Source organism: Ranitomeya variabilis, chromosome 4 (assembly GCF_051348905.1).
Source record: "Ranitomeya variabilis isolate aRanVar5 chromosome 4, aRanVar5.hap1, whole genome shotgun sequence".
NCBI lineage: Eukaryota > Metazoa > Chordata > Amphibia > Anura > Dendrobatidae > Ranitomeya > Ranitomeya variabilis.
Window position 1 is genome coordinate 154,768,746 of NC_135235.1, and position 17,393 is coordinate 154,786,138.

The 17,393-nt window shown below is 47.7% G+C and overlaps 1 protein-coding gene across 2 annotated transcripts in view; it reads left to right on the top strand.

Moving 5' to 3' along the window:
• NCOA4 (nuclear receptor coactivator 4) overlaps positions 1-16,663 on the top strand; it is a 59,831-nt gene extending 43,168 nt beyond the window's left edge. For both annotated transcript variants that reach the window (XM_077259332.1, XM_077259334.1), the window contains exons 2-10: positions 2,897-3,045; positions 4,999-5,139; positions 5,863-5,951; positions 8,179-8,287; positions 8,412-8,513; positions 10,140-10,289; positions 10,399-11,397; positions 13,820-13,912; positions 14,567-16,663. In XM_077259332.1, the coding sequence (XP_077115447.1) occupies positions 2,899-3,045; positions 4,999-5,139; positions 5,863-5,951; positions 8,179-8,287; positions 8,412-8,513; positions 10,140-10,289; positions 10,399-11,397; positions 13,820-13,912; positions 14,567-14,572 (1,836 nt within the window). In that variant the 5' untranslated portion in view covers positions 2,897-2,898 and the 3' untranslated portion in view covers positions 14,573-16,663. The remainder of the gene's footprint in view (positions 1-2,896; positions 3,046-4,998; positions 5,140-5,862; positions 5,952-8,178; positions 8,288-8,411; positions 8,514-10,139; positions 10,290-10,398; positions 11,398-13,819; positions 13,913-14,566) is intronic.
• The last annotated feature ends 730 nt before the right edge of the window (positions 16,664-17,393 follow it).

The following is a 17,393-nucleotide window of genomic DNA, read 5'->3' on the forward strand; positions in this document are numbered from 1 at the left end:
GGGGCTGCTGGGAGTTGTAGTGTCTGCACAGCTGGACAGGTCATGTCTATTACTGATCCTCTGCACTGTCTGGGGCTGCTGGGAGTTGTAGTGTCTGCACAGCTGGACAGGTCACATCTATTACTGATCCTCTGCACTGTCTGGGGCTGCTGGGAGTTGTAGTGTCTGCACAGCTGGACAAGCCATGTCTATTACTGATCCTCTGCACTGTCTGGGGCTGCTGGGAGTTGTAGTGTCTGCACAGCTGGACAGGTCATGTCTATTACTGATCCTCTGCACTGTCTGGGGCTGCTGGGAGTTGTAGTGTCAGCACAGCTGGACAGGTGATATTTATTACTCATCCCCTGCACTGTCTGGGGCTGCTGGGAGTTGTAGTGTCTGCACAGCTGGACAGGTCACATCTATTACTGATCCCCTGCACTGTCTGGGGCTGCTGGGAGTTGTAGTGTCAGCACAGCTGGGCAGGTCACATCTATTACTGATCCCCTGCACTGTCTGGGGCTCCTGGGAGTTGTAGTGTCAGCACAGCTGGACAGCTCACATCTATTACTCATCCCCTGCACTGGGACTGCTGGGTGTTGTAGTGTCAGCACAGCTGGACAGGTCATGTCTATTACTGATCCTCTGCACTGTCTGGGGCTGCTGGGAGTTGTAGTGTCTGCACAGCTGGACAGGTCATGTCTATTACTGATCCCCTGCACTGTCTGGGGCTCCTGGGAGTTGTAGTGTCAGCACAGCTGGACAGGTCATGTCTATTACTGATCCTCTGCACTGTCTGGAGCTGCTGGGAGTTGTAGTGTCAGCACAGCTGGACAGGTCATGTCTATTACTGATCCTCTGCACTGTCTGGGGCTGCTGGGAGTTGTAGTGTCTGCACAGCTGGACAGGTCATGTCTATTACTGATCCTCTGCACTGTCTGGGGCTGCTGGGAGTTGTAGTGTCACCACAGCTGGACAGGCCATGTCTATTACTGATCCCCTGCACTGTCTGGGGCTGCTGGGAGTTGTAGTGTCTGCACATCTGGACAGGTCATGTCTATTACTGATCCCCTGCACTGTCTGGGGCTGCTGGGAGTTGTAGTGTCTGCACAGCTGGACAGGCCATGTCTATTACTGATCCTCTGCACTGTCTGGGGCTGCTGGGAGTTGTAGTGTCTGCACAGCTGGACAGGTCACATCTATTACTGATCCTCTGCACTGTCTGGGGCTGCTGGGAGTTGTAGTGTCTGCACAGCTGGACAGGCCATGTCTATTACTGATCCCCTGCACTGTCTGGGGCTGCTGGGAGTTGTAGTGTCAGCACAGCTGGGCAGGTCACATCTATTACTGATCCCCTGCACTGTCTGGGGCTCCTGGGAGTTGTAGTGTCAGCACAGCTGGACAGCTCACATCTATTACTCATCCCCTGCACTGGGACTGCTGGGTGTTGTAGTGTCAGCACAGCTGGACAGGTCATGTCTATTACTGATCCTCTGCACTGTCTGGGGCTGCTGGGAGTTGTTGTGTCTGCACAGCTGGACAGGTCATGTCTATTACTGATCCCCTGCACTGTCTGGGGCTCCTGGGAGTTGTAGTGTCAGCACAGCTGGACAGGTCATGTCTATTACTGATCCTCTGCACTGTCTGGGGCTGCTGGGAGTTGTAGTGTCAGCACAGCTGGACAGGTCATGTCTATTACTGATCCCCTGCACTGTCTGGGGCTGCTGGGAGTTGTAGTGTCAGCACAGCTGGGCAGGTCACATCTGTTACTGATCCCCTGCACTGTCTGGGGCTCCTGGGAGTTGTAGTGTCAGCACAGCTGGACAGCTCACATCTATTACTCATCCCCTGCACTGGGACTGCTGGGTGTTGTAGTCGGTTGGAGACCACTGATGGGTAGCCTTTATTTATACACCAATGCTGATGTATTATTTTTAGTAGGGGATTCACATCCTTAAATTCAAGGACTTTTTTTTTCTTGTGTGAAATAAGGTGAAGGTTCACTTTCTGATTGTCCCAGACCCCGTCCTTTTAGTGAGTGTTCTCTGGCAGCCATCCTCTGCTATAGTGGCCACTAGCACAGGAAACCATAGGGGGCAGGGGGCCAGTGTTACCGCTGTGCCCAGGGTTATACCACAGAGCTGCTGGTCTGATAACACAATGAATGTGTTCTTCCTGCTATTTTTCTTGGCTTTCTTAGCAGCAGCCTGGAATGTGTCTCATTTTTGTTCTCTGACCCAGAACTTCCCAGCTTCCTAGTAATACCAGTTCTGTGAGTCCTGGCCCTGATCTGCTGCGCCCTCCCGAGCCTTGCGCCCTCCCGCCATGTCGCTCTGTGAAGCCTTGCATCTTCTGTAGCATTGCATAATTATGGAGAATTAATTCCAAGACCCCAGGAAACAATAGTGGCGATTGTGCAGATGGATTGGCTGCCACCCAACCTTCTAATAAACTAATAAAGCCTGCAGAATAAATGTCCCCGTGTAGCTTGTTGCCTAAGAGACCAGCCACCTCTGCTAGTCAGCTGAGCTCGCACAGGGAATACAAGCTCTTTTCTATTAAGCTTGTGAGTGTGCTGTTACCACCTAACCAGTGCAGTGCTTACAAGCTAGGCAGGAGCGGTGGTCGGTCTCCTAGGCAATGAGCTGTAAAGAAAAGTCTTAATCTCAGCAATGGAGGCAAAGTTTCAAAAGCAAGAAATGACTTCAGAAATGGCTTTTTTTTTTTTTTTTACAATCTCTATCTAATGATATCCATCTATGGAGATGGGAGTAACCCTTATTATTGTCTGTCGTTTCTTGATATTGAATGTTTTTCCTGCATTTCCCCAGTATAGATAATGCGGATATCGCTGAGTCGGCTTTCTGGACAGAGCCGCCTGCAACAACTTATCACTGTTTGCCCTCTGTACTTCTAGAAATGCCAAAAGAAATGGATGTGGACCAAGATCTCCGTTCCTGTGCCCGAGATCCACTATCAAAATGCCTCCAAGCCCGGAAAGAATTGGAAACTGCTATTCAGGCACTCTTAAAGGCAGAGCAGCAAGTTAAAGACAATGGCAGAGAGGTACGGCCTGTATTGTGGGCTGATGGGCATTGCTCACCTGCCGCAGCCCCTCGCAGACGTGTGCGTACGTGTCTGTATGTGCATCTATCTTGTTGAATACGCTCGTAGTGATGTGATATTCACAGCATATAATGACATCTGTATAATATAGATGGTGGCGGAATCCAGAAGTATTGTAGATGTTTGCCAGTAGAGGCTGACGGCGTTCTCCACTTTGTGTAATGGAGAATGAACAGTAGTGAATGGTCCATCGGAGAGTCTCCGGGTCAGCAGCTTCTTACTCTGCAGGGGTTACCTATATGCCACATATTATGGAACGCCCTCGTATTGTCATAGCACATATTGTACTGGCAACAAGTATTCAGACTGTCCTGGGCTCAGTCCGACCACTTTACACTTTCTACAGTAAAATATAGAAAGAAACTGTCTGAATATGAGGATGTATGTGTGTATATAATCTATGCACACTTCCTCTCCCTGTTGTTTTTTTTTTTTTAAATAAATAATAAATATCAGTATTGTCTTTTTTCCGCTGGCACTTTGGTTTCTGTGGATATGCTAAATATTTGAGAAGTTTGGATTGGGTTGTAGGTGCTGGGTAGTGCTGTAGGTGCTGGGTAGTGCTATAGGTGCTGTAGATGCGGGGTAGTGCTGTAGGTGCTGGGTAGTGCTGTAGGTGCTGGGTAGTGCTGTAGGTGCTGGGTAGTGCTGTAGGTGCTGGGTAGTGCTGTAGGTGCTGGGTAGTGCTGTAGGTGCTGGGTAGTGCTGTAGGTGCTGGGTAGTGCTGTAGGTGCTGGGTAGTGCTGTGGGTGCTGGGTAGTGCTGTGGGTGCTGGGTAGTGCTGTGGGTGCTGGGTAGTGCTGTAGGTGCTGGGTAGTGCTATAGGTGCTGTAGATGCGGGGTAGTGCTGTAGGTGCTGGGTAGTGCTGTAGGTGCTGGGTAGTGCTGTGGGTGCTGGGTAGTGCTGTGGGTGCGGGGTAGTGCTGTAGGTGCTGGGTAGTGCTATAGGTGCTGTAGATGCGGGGTAGTGCTGTAGGTGCTGGGTAATGCTGTAGGTGCTGGGTAATGCTGTAGGTGTGGGGTAGTGCTATAGGTGCGGGGTAGTTCTATAGGTGCTGAAGAAGCTGGTGTAGTGCTGTAGGTGCGGGGTAGTGCTGTAGGTGCTAGGTAGTGCTGTCGGCGGGGTATGACGGCCTCTTGAGTCACAGTTTATTAATATTCTGAGATCGTTGTATTTCCCAGATTCCATAATACAGCCGCCATAGTATTGCTCTTCATCATCATATTGTCTGACCTTGTCAGCTTACTTGTAAATGGGTTGTGCACTACTAGGACATCCCCTTCTTAAAGGAAATGTCCAGCCCTAATAAAATAATACTGCCTATACTTGCCTTCCGTGCTGATGCCGTTCCAGTGTCCCTGGGGCTGCGATGCAGTGGAGTGACGTGATGCCCAGTGCCCAGTCAGAGCTGGCGTCACTTCTCCGCCTTCAGACAAACTGAACATGAAGCGGAAGTCTATGATCAGCTGCAGCTCTGACTTCCTCTTCATGCTTGATTTGTCCGAAGGTGGAGACAGTGACACCAGTGCTGATTGGGCATCATGTGTCATTTTACCGCATCGCATCTCCGGAGAGTGAGTGCCGACTGCGGGAACAGCGACCTCACGGGAGGGGGGTATTGGCTTTATTATTTTCTTGGGACCGAACATTTAGTTTTAGAAGGGGCTGTCCTAGTTGTTGATTCCACACTGTAGCCTCGGGACCTGCGGAGGGGACTATCTGCCGTCTGCTCATCTGTCGCAGTGATGGGCCGGGTGATGGCGAGGGTCTGTATTCCCTAGGGAAGCTGTCACATGTATATGTCACCAGTCTCCTCTTCTACATTCCGGATTTTCCTTTCCTATGACGGATCCATTAGTAAACCCCACTTGATTTCCTTTTGATGTCTGCAGGTGAAGGCCGAGATCCAGTCTTGTATCAGTCGCCACCTTGAATGTCTGCGCAGCCGTGAGATCTGGCTTCTGGAGCAGGCCGATCTAATACAGCAACTGAAAGAAGAGGCGCTGCAGCAGCAAAGTCAGCAGCTCTACTGGGTAAGGTTGCCTGTGGAATTCTGCTGAATTTTGGACTAGCGGGGTCCCGGCATATGGTAAAGCGCAGCTGCCCTCTGGTCATTCAGTGGTGCAGTTACAGAATGTGGAATGATCTGTAATTTATCTTAAAGGGGGCGGTGACCTTATTTATTGTGATTTTGTGCTACTTGCTAATATATACGTATTCCAGCTTCCCCTCCTGCACTTGGTGGTGCCGCACAGCGCTCCTGTGTACGGGCACGTGACCAGACCTGCCTCCAACTAAAATCATTTCATGTGAAAAAACTGGGCTTTAATTAAAATAAGTCGTGCGACACCTTCACCTTTCACATTGTAGCGTCTAAGCACAAGCACACGGCGTTCTGCCTTGTGAGATTGTCTGCACTCTGTGCCGCCAGCTCTTGGGCTGGTGATGTGTTACTCTGTTAGGTCTTTATTGTTTGTACATGTCCCCTCTGTAACGTAAAGTGCTGCGGGATATGTTGGCGCTATAGAAATAAATGATTTCTTGCGATCCCATGCCAGACTAGATACTCATCCTCGTCTCTGCATAGAACACTGAGAGCAGCGGATGAGAACCTAGTCAGCACTGGATGACCCCTTTAATCTGCAGATACAAGGGATCGAACAAATTGGCTTTGTCATGTTTTATTTTTTTATTCTGCTGATTAATTTGCTTTTTTCCATTGTTAATTGCACATTTATATCTGTATTGCTTTACAGCTTTTGGGACAGTTCAATTGTCTGATTCACCAGCTAGAAACCCCCCACAGCAACGATCTTGCCAATCAAATCACTGTGTGCCTGGAGAGGTAGGTGACCTGAGTAATACCCAATTCTCCTGTCACTCTTATATTATTGGCTTTTTAGGTTTTCTGCTTTTACCATAAATTATCAGGTTATAATGAATGAAAAATCCACCATTGGCATAGATTAGAGGTCCTAACCATTGTCCATATGTGAAGCTGTGCCGTATATGCCTCGTGTATAGCAGCACTACATGCAGACTGTATATATGGGATGTTTATTCCTCGTGTATAGCAGCACTACGTGCGGACTGTATATATGGGAGGTTTATTTCTCGTGTATAGCAGCACTACGTGCAGACCATATACCGTATATACTCGAGTATAAGCCGAGATTTTCAGCCCATTTTTTGGGGCTGAAAGTCCCCCTCTCGGCTTATACTTGAGTCATACCCGGGGGTCGGCAGGGGAGGGGGGGCGGGGGCTATCTAATTATACTCACCTACTGCTGGCGCGGTCCCTGCGCGTCCCTGCTTCTTCCAGCGCTACATCTTCTTCCTGTACTGAGCGGTCACATGGTCCCGCTCATTACAGTAATGAATTAGCGGCTCCACCTCCCATAGCGGTGGAGCCGCATATTCATTTCGGTAATGAGCGGTAACTGTGACCGCTCAATACAGGAAGAAGATGCAGCGCTGGAAGAAGCAGGGACTGCACAGCGCCGGCAGTAGGTGAGTATACAGCGCTGCGCAGCGCTGCGCGATATTCACCTCTCCTCGTTCCGGTCCGGCTCCGTCATCAGCGTCCTCTGGCTGTGACGCTCGGGTCAGAGGGCGCGGTGATGTAGTCAGTGCGCGCCCTCTGCTGAACGTCAGTGCTGAAGATGGAGCCACACGAGGAGCAGGTAAATTTTGAAAGTGCCGGGGGTCCTGAGCGAAGAGAGGTGAGTCGAGTATGTGATTTTTTATTTTTTTTTTATCACAGCAAAAGCATATGGGGCAGTGACTGTACGGATCATCTGTGTGGGGCCATAACAATTGTGCAGCACTATAAGGGGCAGTGACTGTATGGAGCATCTTATGGGGCCATAACGATTGTGCAGCATTATAAGGGGCAGTGTCTGTATGGAGCATCTGTATGGGGCCATAACGATTGTGCAGCACTATAAGGGGCAGTGTCTGTACGGAGCATCTTATGGGGCCATAACGATTGTGCAGCACTATAAGGGGCAGTGACTGTACGGAGCATCTTATGGAGCCATAACGCTTGTGCAGCATTATAATGGGGCAAGTGACTGTACGGAGCATCTTATGGGGCCATAACGCTTGTGCAGCATTATAAGGGGCAGTGACTGTACGGAGCATCTGTATGGGGCCATAACGATTGTGCAGCACTATAAGGGGCAGTGTCTGTACGGAGCATCTGTATGGGGCCATAACAATTGTGCAGCACTATAAGGGGCAGTGTCTGTACGGAACATCTTATGGGGCCATAACAATTGTGCAGCACTATAAGGGGCAGTGACTGTACGGAGCATCTTATGGGGTCATAACGATTGTGCAGCACTATAAGGGGCAGTGACTGTACGGAGCATCTGTATGGGGCCATAACGATTGTGCAGCACTATAAGGGGCAGTGACTGTACGGAGCATCTGTATGGGGCCATAACGATTGTGCAGCACTATAAGGGGCAGTGTCTGTACGGAGCATCTTATGGGGCCACAACGCTTGTGCAGCATTATAATGGGACAAGTGACTGTACGGAGCATCTTATGGGGCCATAACGCTTGTGCAGCACTATATGGCGCAAGTATCTCTATGGAGCATCTTATGGGGCCCTTATTACCCTTTATGCAGGATTATATGGGGCATATTTTAATATGGAGCATCTAATGGGGCCCATCAAACTTTATGGAGCATTATATGGGGCTCCTGATTCAATATGGATATTCAAAAACACTTAACCTACTGATGTCTAAATTAATTTTACTTTTATTGGTATCTATTTTTACTTTTGAAATTTACCGGTAGCTGCTGCATTTTCCACCCTAGGCTTATACTCGAGTCATTAAGTTTTCCCAGTTTTTTGTGGCAAAATTAGGGGGGGGGGTCAGCTTATACTCGGGTCGGCTTATACTCGAGTATATACGGTATATGGGAGGTTTATTCCTCGTGTATAGCAGCACTACATGCAGACTGTATATATGGGAGGTTTATTCCTAGTGTATAGCGGCACTACGTGCACACTGTATATGTGGGAGGTTTAGTTTCTCAGCACAATCTTTTTCTCCAGACTGGGCAGTCTCGCCTTGAGACCTGAGGAATCTTCTGCCATGCAGTTTGAGGCAGATGTATTTTCGCTGAGAAAAGCGATCACGTCATTTGGATCGATCATTACTGCGGTAAGTGGATGTTGTATTCTCCGTATAATTAACCATGATTATTCTGGAGCTTCTGTAGTCCTGATCACTGAGGAAACAATGGCCAGTACTGAAAATGAGCATAATTTTACATTTTATTTTGTAGCACTGTGAAGAAATGGCAGAACACGTCAGCACCGCGCCGTGCGGCTTTGTCTCCCAGAATCCCTGGCTTCTCAACCACTGCTATGTCGCTGACATCGATCAGGTACTTTCAGTTGAGACTTCTCTTCTGTAAGGAAGTTATGAGATGACATGCCCTAGAGCCTGCAGGATCCCCTACTGGACACTTCCGAATAATGGGCTCCATACTCTGCTCTGGGGGATCCGTATCGGGTGGGTAGTCACATGATGGCTGCAGCCAGTCAGTGGCTGCTGATTGGCGGCAGCAATCAACCTTAGTTGGTGCACACAAAACTGTGGACAGTGAACAAACTCCTTTAAAGGGAACCTGTCACCACGTTTTTGGAAGATGGGATAAAAATAGCGTTAAATAGGGGCAGAGGTGGGCATTACATTAGTGTGTTTGTTATGCGTTTATTACCCACCTAAGTTGCCGAAATACCTTTGCAAAGTCTCCGTTTTCTCCTGTCAATCAGGCTGGTCTGGTCAAAAGGGCGTCTTGTCTTCCCCCAGATTTTGCGTAGTTTTCCGTTGGTGGCGTAGTGGTGTGCGCATGCCCAAGGTCCCGAATCCTCTGCCAGGGGATTTAAAAGAGCGCGCTGTTCGTTTTCATTGGTGATCGGTGGGCGCGGCCATCTTCCTTTGGCCGCGCGTGCGCAGAAGCGGCGCTCTGCTGGCCGCGGCTTCAGGAAAATGGCCGCGGGATGCCGCGCGTGCGCAGATGGATATCGCGGCGGCCATTTTCCTGAAGCCGCGGCCAGCAGAGCGCCGCTTCTGCGCACGCGCGGCCAAAGGAAGATGGCCGCGCCCACCGATCACCAATGAAAACGAACAGCGCGCTCTTTTAAATCCCCTGGCAGAGGATTCGGGACCTTGGGCATGCGCACACCACTACGCCACCAACGGAAAACTACGCAAAATCTGGGGGAAGACAACGCCCTTTTGACCAGACCAGCCTGATTGACAGGCGAAAACGGAGACTTTGCAAAGGTATTTCGGCAACTTAGGTGGGTAATAAACGCATAACAAACACACTAATGTAATGCCCACCTCTGCCCCTATTTAACGCTATTTTTATCCCATCTTCCAAAAACGTGGTGACAGGTTCCCTTTAAAGAACGTATCTAATTCTCTTGCAGGTAAGCCATTTAAAGGGAAAATATCACCAGGTTTTTCCTGGTGCAGAGACCCCATTTCCAGCAAAGTGCAAAAATAACTTTAATAAAATCACGGTTTTCTTTGCTGCTGCTGCTATATTAGTTGTCTGAATGCTGAGCTGTGCATAACCCCGCCCCCACCAGTGATTGGCAACTTTCTGCCTATGCACAGTGTACACAACACTGCTAACCAATGGTAGGGGCGGGTTATGCACAGCAGAAGGACTATGTGGCACAAGACAACTAGCCCTCAAGTGATCTGCTCCTAATTTACCAAAAACTGCAGCAAGTAACACATCACTGGAAGAATAACTACATTATTCTGCTTTCAGTTTAGGTGGCAAAAACCTGATGACAGATTCCAGTTATCAAGAATAGAAAGCTCTAAAAATGGCCATTTTTATTTAAAATCCAGATGTAAGAATAAGATTTTGGGAACTCCCACTGCGTACATTACATCCCGGCATTTCTGGACCGGCTGTGCTTTATGCTGGTAAATAACCAGGTGTAGGTGAGCCGCGGCAGTGAACCTTCTACCCATTTTATTTTGGCAGAAGCCTCCCTCTGTGTTTGTGAACACTCCTCTGTCAGACTGGCTCCTGGAAGGCCAAGCGAGTACTGTCCGCCAGTGTCCTGCCCTGCAAATCCTCCGCTCTTCTCAGCAAGACTGGCTGTTAAAGAGCCCTCTCTCCGAGCCCATCTCGGTAAGTAGTTGTGACCTTCGGATTAGTAATGTGACAACTTGCATGATGCAGCCAGACCACGTAGTCGCCTTTCCCTAACAATTGCTATACCTACGTATTTGTTTTATAGACCTCGGATGGCCCTAATCTTCCCACATTTAATATGGAGCAAATCTGGGGGAAGTTGGGGGAATTGCACAATTGGCTGCTACAATCGCAGAGCAGGGACGATGCTCCCGAGAAGACTGAAGTCCGCTCCCGGGACAGCTCTATTTCAAGCTCTTCTTTCTCCTTTGAAAAGGTAGAGGACCTTGATTTTGAGCTTCCCAATGATGAAGAGATGGATCTGTCAGATTGGCTCATTTCCCCTGCACACACTGAGCAGTCCGACGTTGTGGACAAGTGGAGGTTCGTATTCCAGCCATTTGTGCAGGACTACAGCTTCACTGACTGGCTCCATAGAGTGGAGTCCTGCGGTAATCGCTGCGGTGGGAAAGCTGCCGCTCTGGAAATAGAAAATCTAGGGAACCTCAAGTGCCTCAACGAACAGCATGGAGGAAAGAAGACCTCCGATTCTGGAAATGAGACATGGCTCCTGCAGCAGGGTCAGCCCCACTTTAGGATGGAAGACATCTGTAAAGCTAATGAGCCCTGCGCTACCTTCTCAGAATGTGTCTGTGATGAAAGCTGTGAAAAAGAGGCTCTTCGGAAGTGGCTCCTGAAGAAAGAGGGAAAGGATAAGAACGGCATCCCTTTAAATCGTGAGCACAAGTCTAATATCCGAGAATGTGAAAAGCCAAAGCCCTCTAATAACATGTGGCTACATCCCTCCAGAGCAGACCCTGAAGATCAAAGCTGCACCAAGAAGGCAGAAGAATGTGAACCCTTCCTTAGGCATTGTAAATCTTTGCTTGAAACTCCATTAGACACCTGGGTTGTCAAGTCCACCCCGACAGAGAGGAAGATTGAGCAGGAAACAGCTAGCAGTAAATGTCCGACTTTATCTCCATTCCATATGCCTGCAGACGCCGCCGTCAGCTGGGTGTTGTCCTCCAAGAGCGCTGATAACAAGGAGGAGGCAGCAGATCCTGCACTGGAGGATAAGTGGCTTCTGCGCAAAAAAGCACATGTAAGTAATTTGATAAGACGCCTTCATCTCTGCAGATTAGTCTACTCAGCAAATGTCACACTTGTCTGCTGTGGTCTGTAGGATCTACACCTCTCATTCCTCCTCTCCTTCAGAAGGTCTGTGTGCTGTAGTCAGATTCTACATAGTAAACATGGCTGCTTTCGGGAACACTTTGTGGATTCTTCATAGACATCGAACATCTATGAGGTTTTCTGGTTTGAAAAAAAGCCTCTCCTTGGTGCAGTTTGTCCTAAAACAAAGTATTCTTTGCTCACCCTCGTAGGGTCTAGCACTGAGTATTCACCACTGCGGCCACTGTAATGTGCAGCGCTGATGACACATGAAAAGCACTGCAACCAGTCTGTGAGCCTCGCGCCTCTGTGCTTACTTGGCAAACTCGCTGAGCTCCATTATTGTCTGTACTGCTGTCAACAGTGGATGCCATGGTGGAGACTCCCTACTGGACCCAGGAAGGGTTAGCAAAGCACAGTTTGTATATTTTAAAGAAAACTGCACCAGTTGGGGATTGTCTGAAAATTTTCCAAATTACCTGCAGGAATGAACGCTATATACAGGTGTAAGCAAAATTGTTACTCAGCAGGTCTTATCTGTTCTTGTTGTTTTTTGTTTTTTTTTACCTGCAATTTATTTCAATTGTAAAACTCTTATGCCCCTTTAGAAAAGAAGCAGTTACCTTGGATAATGCTATATATTTGCAGATTTAAGGTTAATCTGGAGGTAGCCTAAGAATGCTGCCCGGCCTCCTTACTGCAAACACAGCTACCGGGAGAAAAAAAAAGAACTTATTTCCTCTTGGAGCCACCAGCTTTTGGTCATGGGGGCACAGAACAGCTACAGTTACTGCCAGGGCGTGATATGAGCGGTCACTGCAGCCTCTCTGTGCTCACCCTAATAACTGAAAGCCAGCGGCATCCAGGAGGAAAGAAGTACATTTTCTCCCAGTAGCTGCATTGGTGTTGTGGCTGGGCAGCATTGCAATACTACATACCTGCAGATTAACACCTCTTCTGCAAGTAAATGACATTTTCTGAGGTTACAGGCTCCCTTTAAAGATTTTTTTTTTTTAAACTAAAATGCACTTTGCAAAATGCAAATCAGCAGAGCAAGTCTACTTCTGCCATTGAGACATCGGGGTTCTAAATGCAGTTACCGATGAGACTGATTGTTATACTGCAGACAGACACCTGAACAATAAAAGCAATGTATGAACTGGGTCAAAAGTAGATGTAAAAGGCTGGGACTGCTGCTTACCCTTTGCTCTATCACATTGCTTCAGATGTTTGTTTTATGGAGGGTTAACGATTACAATCACAGTGTTACCTAGAATGTACCCGTGACTTTGTGTAGTCCCAGCCTAGATATTACACAAAGCACGGTGTGACATTTACCTGTTATCTGTTGTACTGACATGAATCGGAGCCAGGGGCGTGACGGACGCAGGTTTATCGTCTTTGGATCTTCTCCCTCTCCAATGTTTCAGAGTTCGGGTACCGTTACACTAAACGATTTACCAACGATCACGACCAGCGATACGACCTGGCCGTGATCGTTGGTAAGTCGTTGTGTGGTCGCTGGGGAGCTGTCACACAGACAGCTCTCCAGCGACCAACGATGCCGAAGTCCCCGGGTAACCAGGGTAAACATCGGGTTACTAAGCGCAGGGCCGCGCTTAGTAACCCGATGTTTACCCTGGTTACCATCGTAAATGTAAAAAAAAAAAAAACAGTACATACTCACATTCCGGTGTCATGTCCCTCGCCGTCTGCTTCCCGCACTGACTGTGAGTGCCGGCCGTAAGGCACAGCACAGCGGTGACGTCACTGCTGTGCTCTGCTTTCACTTTACGGCCGGCGCTCACAGTCAGTGCGGGAAGCAGACGGCGAGAGACATGACACCGGAATGTGAGTATGTACTGTTTTTTTTTTTTTTTACATTTACGATGGTAACCAGGGTAAACATCGGGTTACTAAGCGCGGCCCTGCGCTTAGTAACCCGATGTTTACCCTGGTTACAAGCGAACACATCGCTGGATCGGTGTCACACACACCGATCCAGCGATGACAGCGGGAGATCCAGCGACGAAATAAAGTTCCAAACGATCTGCTACGACGTACGATTCTCAGCGGGGTCCCTGATCGCTGCTGCGTGTCAGACACAGCGATATCGTATGGATATCGCTGGAACGTCACGGATCGTGCCGTCGTAGTGATCAAAGTGCCACTGTAAGACGGTACCCTAAGATCTGCCTGGCTGCAAGTAGTGCGCCCAGGCCCTGATTCATGCTGCCCAGACCGGTGCCAGGTTCCACAGTGTAAATCCGTACTACACCGGGCGTTGCTTTCAGTACTGATGTGTAAATTTCGTGTGGTCGGTGACACTGTTTCTCCTTCTTCTCATGCAGGAGTATTATGGCCTTCCCAGTGTTTGTGACATTTTTGCCTGTATGAAACTTGCAGCTGATAAAGACCAGTGGCTGCACCGCACTCCTCTACAGGTAACCTCGTCTGGCCATGTCCTCAGTCACACACGGGGTGGGGCAGTAAGTAAATTCTGGCCTGTGTTTACCATGCCTGTAGTTTTACAACATTAACGTGGCTTAGACTAGTGGATTTGACTTTTAAAAACCCACTACATCAAAAAATACCCCAAAAACTAGACTTAAGGTTGTTCGTATGTTCACTAATAGTTAAAATTGCAAAGTTCTTGGAAAAAATCTCCACTCTCAAGATGAGAAGAGCCTTTAGGTATTTTTTGTTACTCAGAGCTGAGAAAGCTAATCCCGCCCGCGCCTCAACTAACCCCGCCCGCGCCACAACTAACCCCGCCCGCGCCACAAGTAACCCCGCCCGTTCCACAAGTAACCCCGCCCGCGCCAGGCTCTGTATATACAACATCTGTAGGCAGTGAGGTGCTCATCTAGGGGACATTGCAGGACTAATGACTATGCTAATCTGTTAGTGATAATTCTTTCACAGTTAGTACGCACTTTGATAAGTGACCCCTCCATGACTTTTGTATTTCAGCCTCTGTCTCCTGCTGTCTTCAGATTACATAGTGAAAACCTGCTGACGGATTCGCTGTAGTATAGCTACGTAATTATGTGAATTTCCTTGACCGTCGCCTGATTGTATTTATTTATTTTTTGCAGATGTGAAGCACCTAGTGACTGTTGAACCACTGTAGAAACTTCACACCAATGATGTCCACAGAAATCGTCACAATTGTTCTGCCTCTTATTTTCCTTTTGTCATCACAATTGTTCCATTACCGATCATTAGCGAGTACGGAAACGTGACTATATGATCATAATCACGAGGAGAGTGTAGCGATCCTTATGTGATCACCGATCATTACCTGTCCAATCAGTGGTGCTCCAATATCTCTATATGGAGAGCGGTGCTCAAGTAGGGGATCTTGCCCAATCCTGATATAATAAAAAACACTTGGCACTCAGAGGTAGTGATGAAAGAGAGTTCCATGTTATTTTGCATACATAAGCTGAGCGTTTTCGGTCTGTATCCAGTCCTTCATCAGAAATAAGCAAAGATGGTACCTCCCTCTTTAATTGCCAAGTGTTTTGGATAATATCTCTGGACGGATGGCCTCTGGATCCCTTGCTTGTAATCTTATCCATTACCGCCATGGAGAGTAGACCTTGTCCTCCATTGGCGGCATTACCATTAGTTACCATCTGGCATAGTCTTACTTGCCGTGTGCTCGTCTGGGACACTAAGGCTACTTTCACACTAGTGTCGGTACGGGGCCGTCGCCATGCGTCGCCCCGATGCACGTTGTGAAATAAATGCACATCGGGGGCAGCGGATGCAGTTTTTCAACGCATCCGCTGCCCCATTGTGATGTCCGGGGAGGAGGGGGCGGAGTATTGGCCGCGCATGCGCGGTCGAAAATGGCGGACGCGACACACAAAAAAAGTTACATAGAACGTTTTTTTGTGCCGACGGTCCGCCAAATCACGACGCATCCGTCGCACGACAGATGCGACGTGTGGCCATACGTCGCAATGCTTCGCTAATGCAAGTCTATGGAGAAAAAAACGCATCTTGCGGGCAACTTTGCAGGATGCGTTTTTTCTCCAAAACGACGCATTGCGACGTATGTCACACGACGCTAGTGTGAAAGTAGCCTAACCCATTTCTGCGTACTGCATGGTTTTTAAAGTTTGAGCCTAAAGGGAAATATCTTGGTGCTCTGCACTCATTTGGATGAAGTCATAGAAGCTAGGTGCTTAGTTTTTAATGTTTTTTTTTTAATTTTACTTTTTAATTATTTTTTTAAAGGGAATCGGTTGCCAGGGTTTTGCTGAGAGCAGCATGATGTAGGGGCAGAGAACATGATTCCAGCGTTGTATCGCTTGCTAGGCTGCTTGTGGCAGTTTTGAGAAAAATCAGTTTGATCTGCTGCAGATATACCAGTGCTGCCATTTCCTGAATAACCCTGCCCACACCACTGATTGGAAGCTTTCTCTATATACTGTGAGTAGGCAGAAAGCTACCAATCAGTGGTGGAGGCGTGGTTAGGCTAGCTAGTCCTAATCTCCTGCTGATAAAACAAAGATTTTATCTAAACTACAGAATGAAGCCCCGCAAGTGACATATTGCTGGAATCGGGGTCTCGGGTTAGGTGGCAAAAACCTGGTGACAGATTCCAATGAAATTGGGTTACTTTTCGCCACACTTCTTTTACATGCAAAGAGAGGAGCAGGAAAGATGCTGTCCTCAATCTCTTATTGACGTTCATTTTGCACAGAATGATGGGACAGAGGCAATTTCTCTCAGATATTATATATATATATATGAAAGGTTGTGTTGACATTGCTTTCAAAAATGTCCATTTACAGAGGAATATATGTATCTCTTGAATATGCTAAACCAGTTGTGGAAGCTTTTGTTTTTTTTTTTAATTTTCTTTTCAGTTTAACCCTTTTACCTTGAATTGGAGCCTGCAGCATTGATGATTCCATCAGTAAGAAAATATAAAGCACCTAATCGCCAACTGTCAGCTTGGGCTTTCCCGCTGGTGGTTACGAGCGTGTAGTTCATCAGATGACATGCCCTGCCATTGGCATAACTTTTATTATAAGGAATGTTAAGGTGCCATGATCTTACTGAAAGCTAACATTTCACTATAAATGACTAACTCAACCAGCTTGGTCTATACAAAAGTGTCCAACATGAAATTTTACTTTTTACCATTTAATGTACCATTAAATAGTTACAGCAATACAGACTGTTGTTAGTGATTTATTTGCTGTGTCTTAAAAAGAGATGGGTGGCGGGTGCTAAAAACGTCCGTAAGTCTGTGTTCGCACATTGCAGTCACACAGCAGCCCTTCATGATTAAGTGATTCTGCAAGGAAACAGAAGAAAGCGCAGCGGTAGCACAGGGCTGCTGTGGTATTCCAATGCGGCTTGACTCCAGCGTGTAAACATATGTATAGACTTCTGCTGTTTTGTAACCAAGTAGAGGTTTTATTATTTTATCAGGGCCGAACATGTAAGAATGGGATGTCCTAGTAGTGGACAACCCCTTTAATAGTGTGCATATGTATCCTGAAAATAGCCAGTTATGCACCTGTGTATCAGACCTAATGTTAATAACTACATGAACAGTGTAAGCTGCCATTGTCCTCCTTACACAGGATGACGTGGTGAAGCCGGATTTCTTTTTCTCTGAAATGTTCTAGTGTTTCAGAGAAAATCTACTTTAAAGATCCAGCCAGGGCCCCCAGCCAGAGATGAGAGGACTATGTATACAGGTGAGGCTGTCGTGCTATTCAGCATCCTTCATTTAACAATATTTGTGGATCAGGGGACTTTACCCAACAAAAGGTTTCACAAATCGGTAGATTTGAGTAGTTTCATGCCCTTTACCAGCTAACGGCTTCCAACATGGCTGGTAAATATCGCCAAGGGTCAATTTAACCCGCATACGAAGAAGTTGCACGAAAGTTGCTG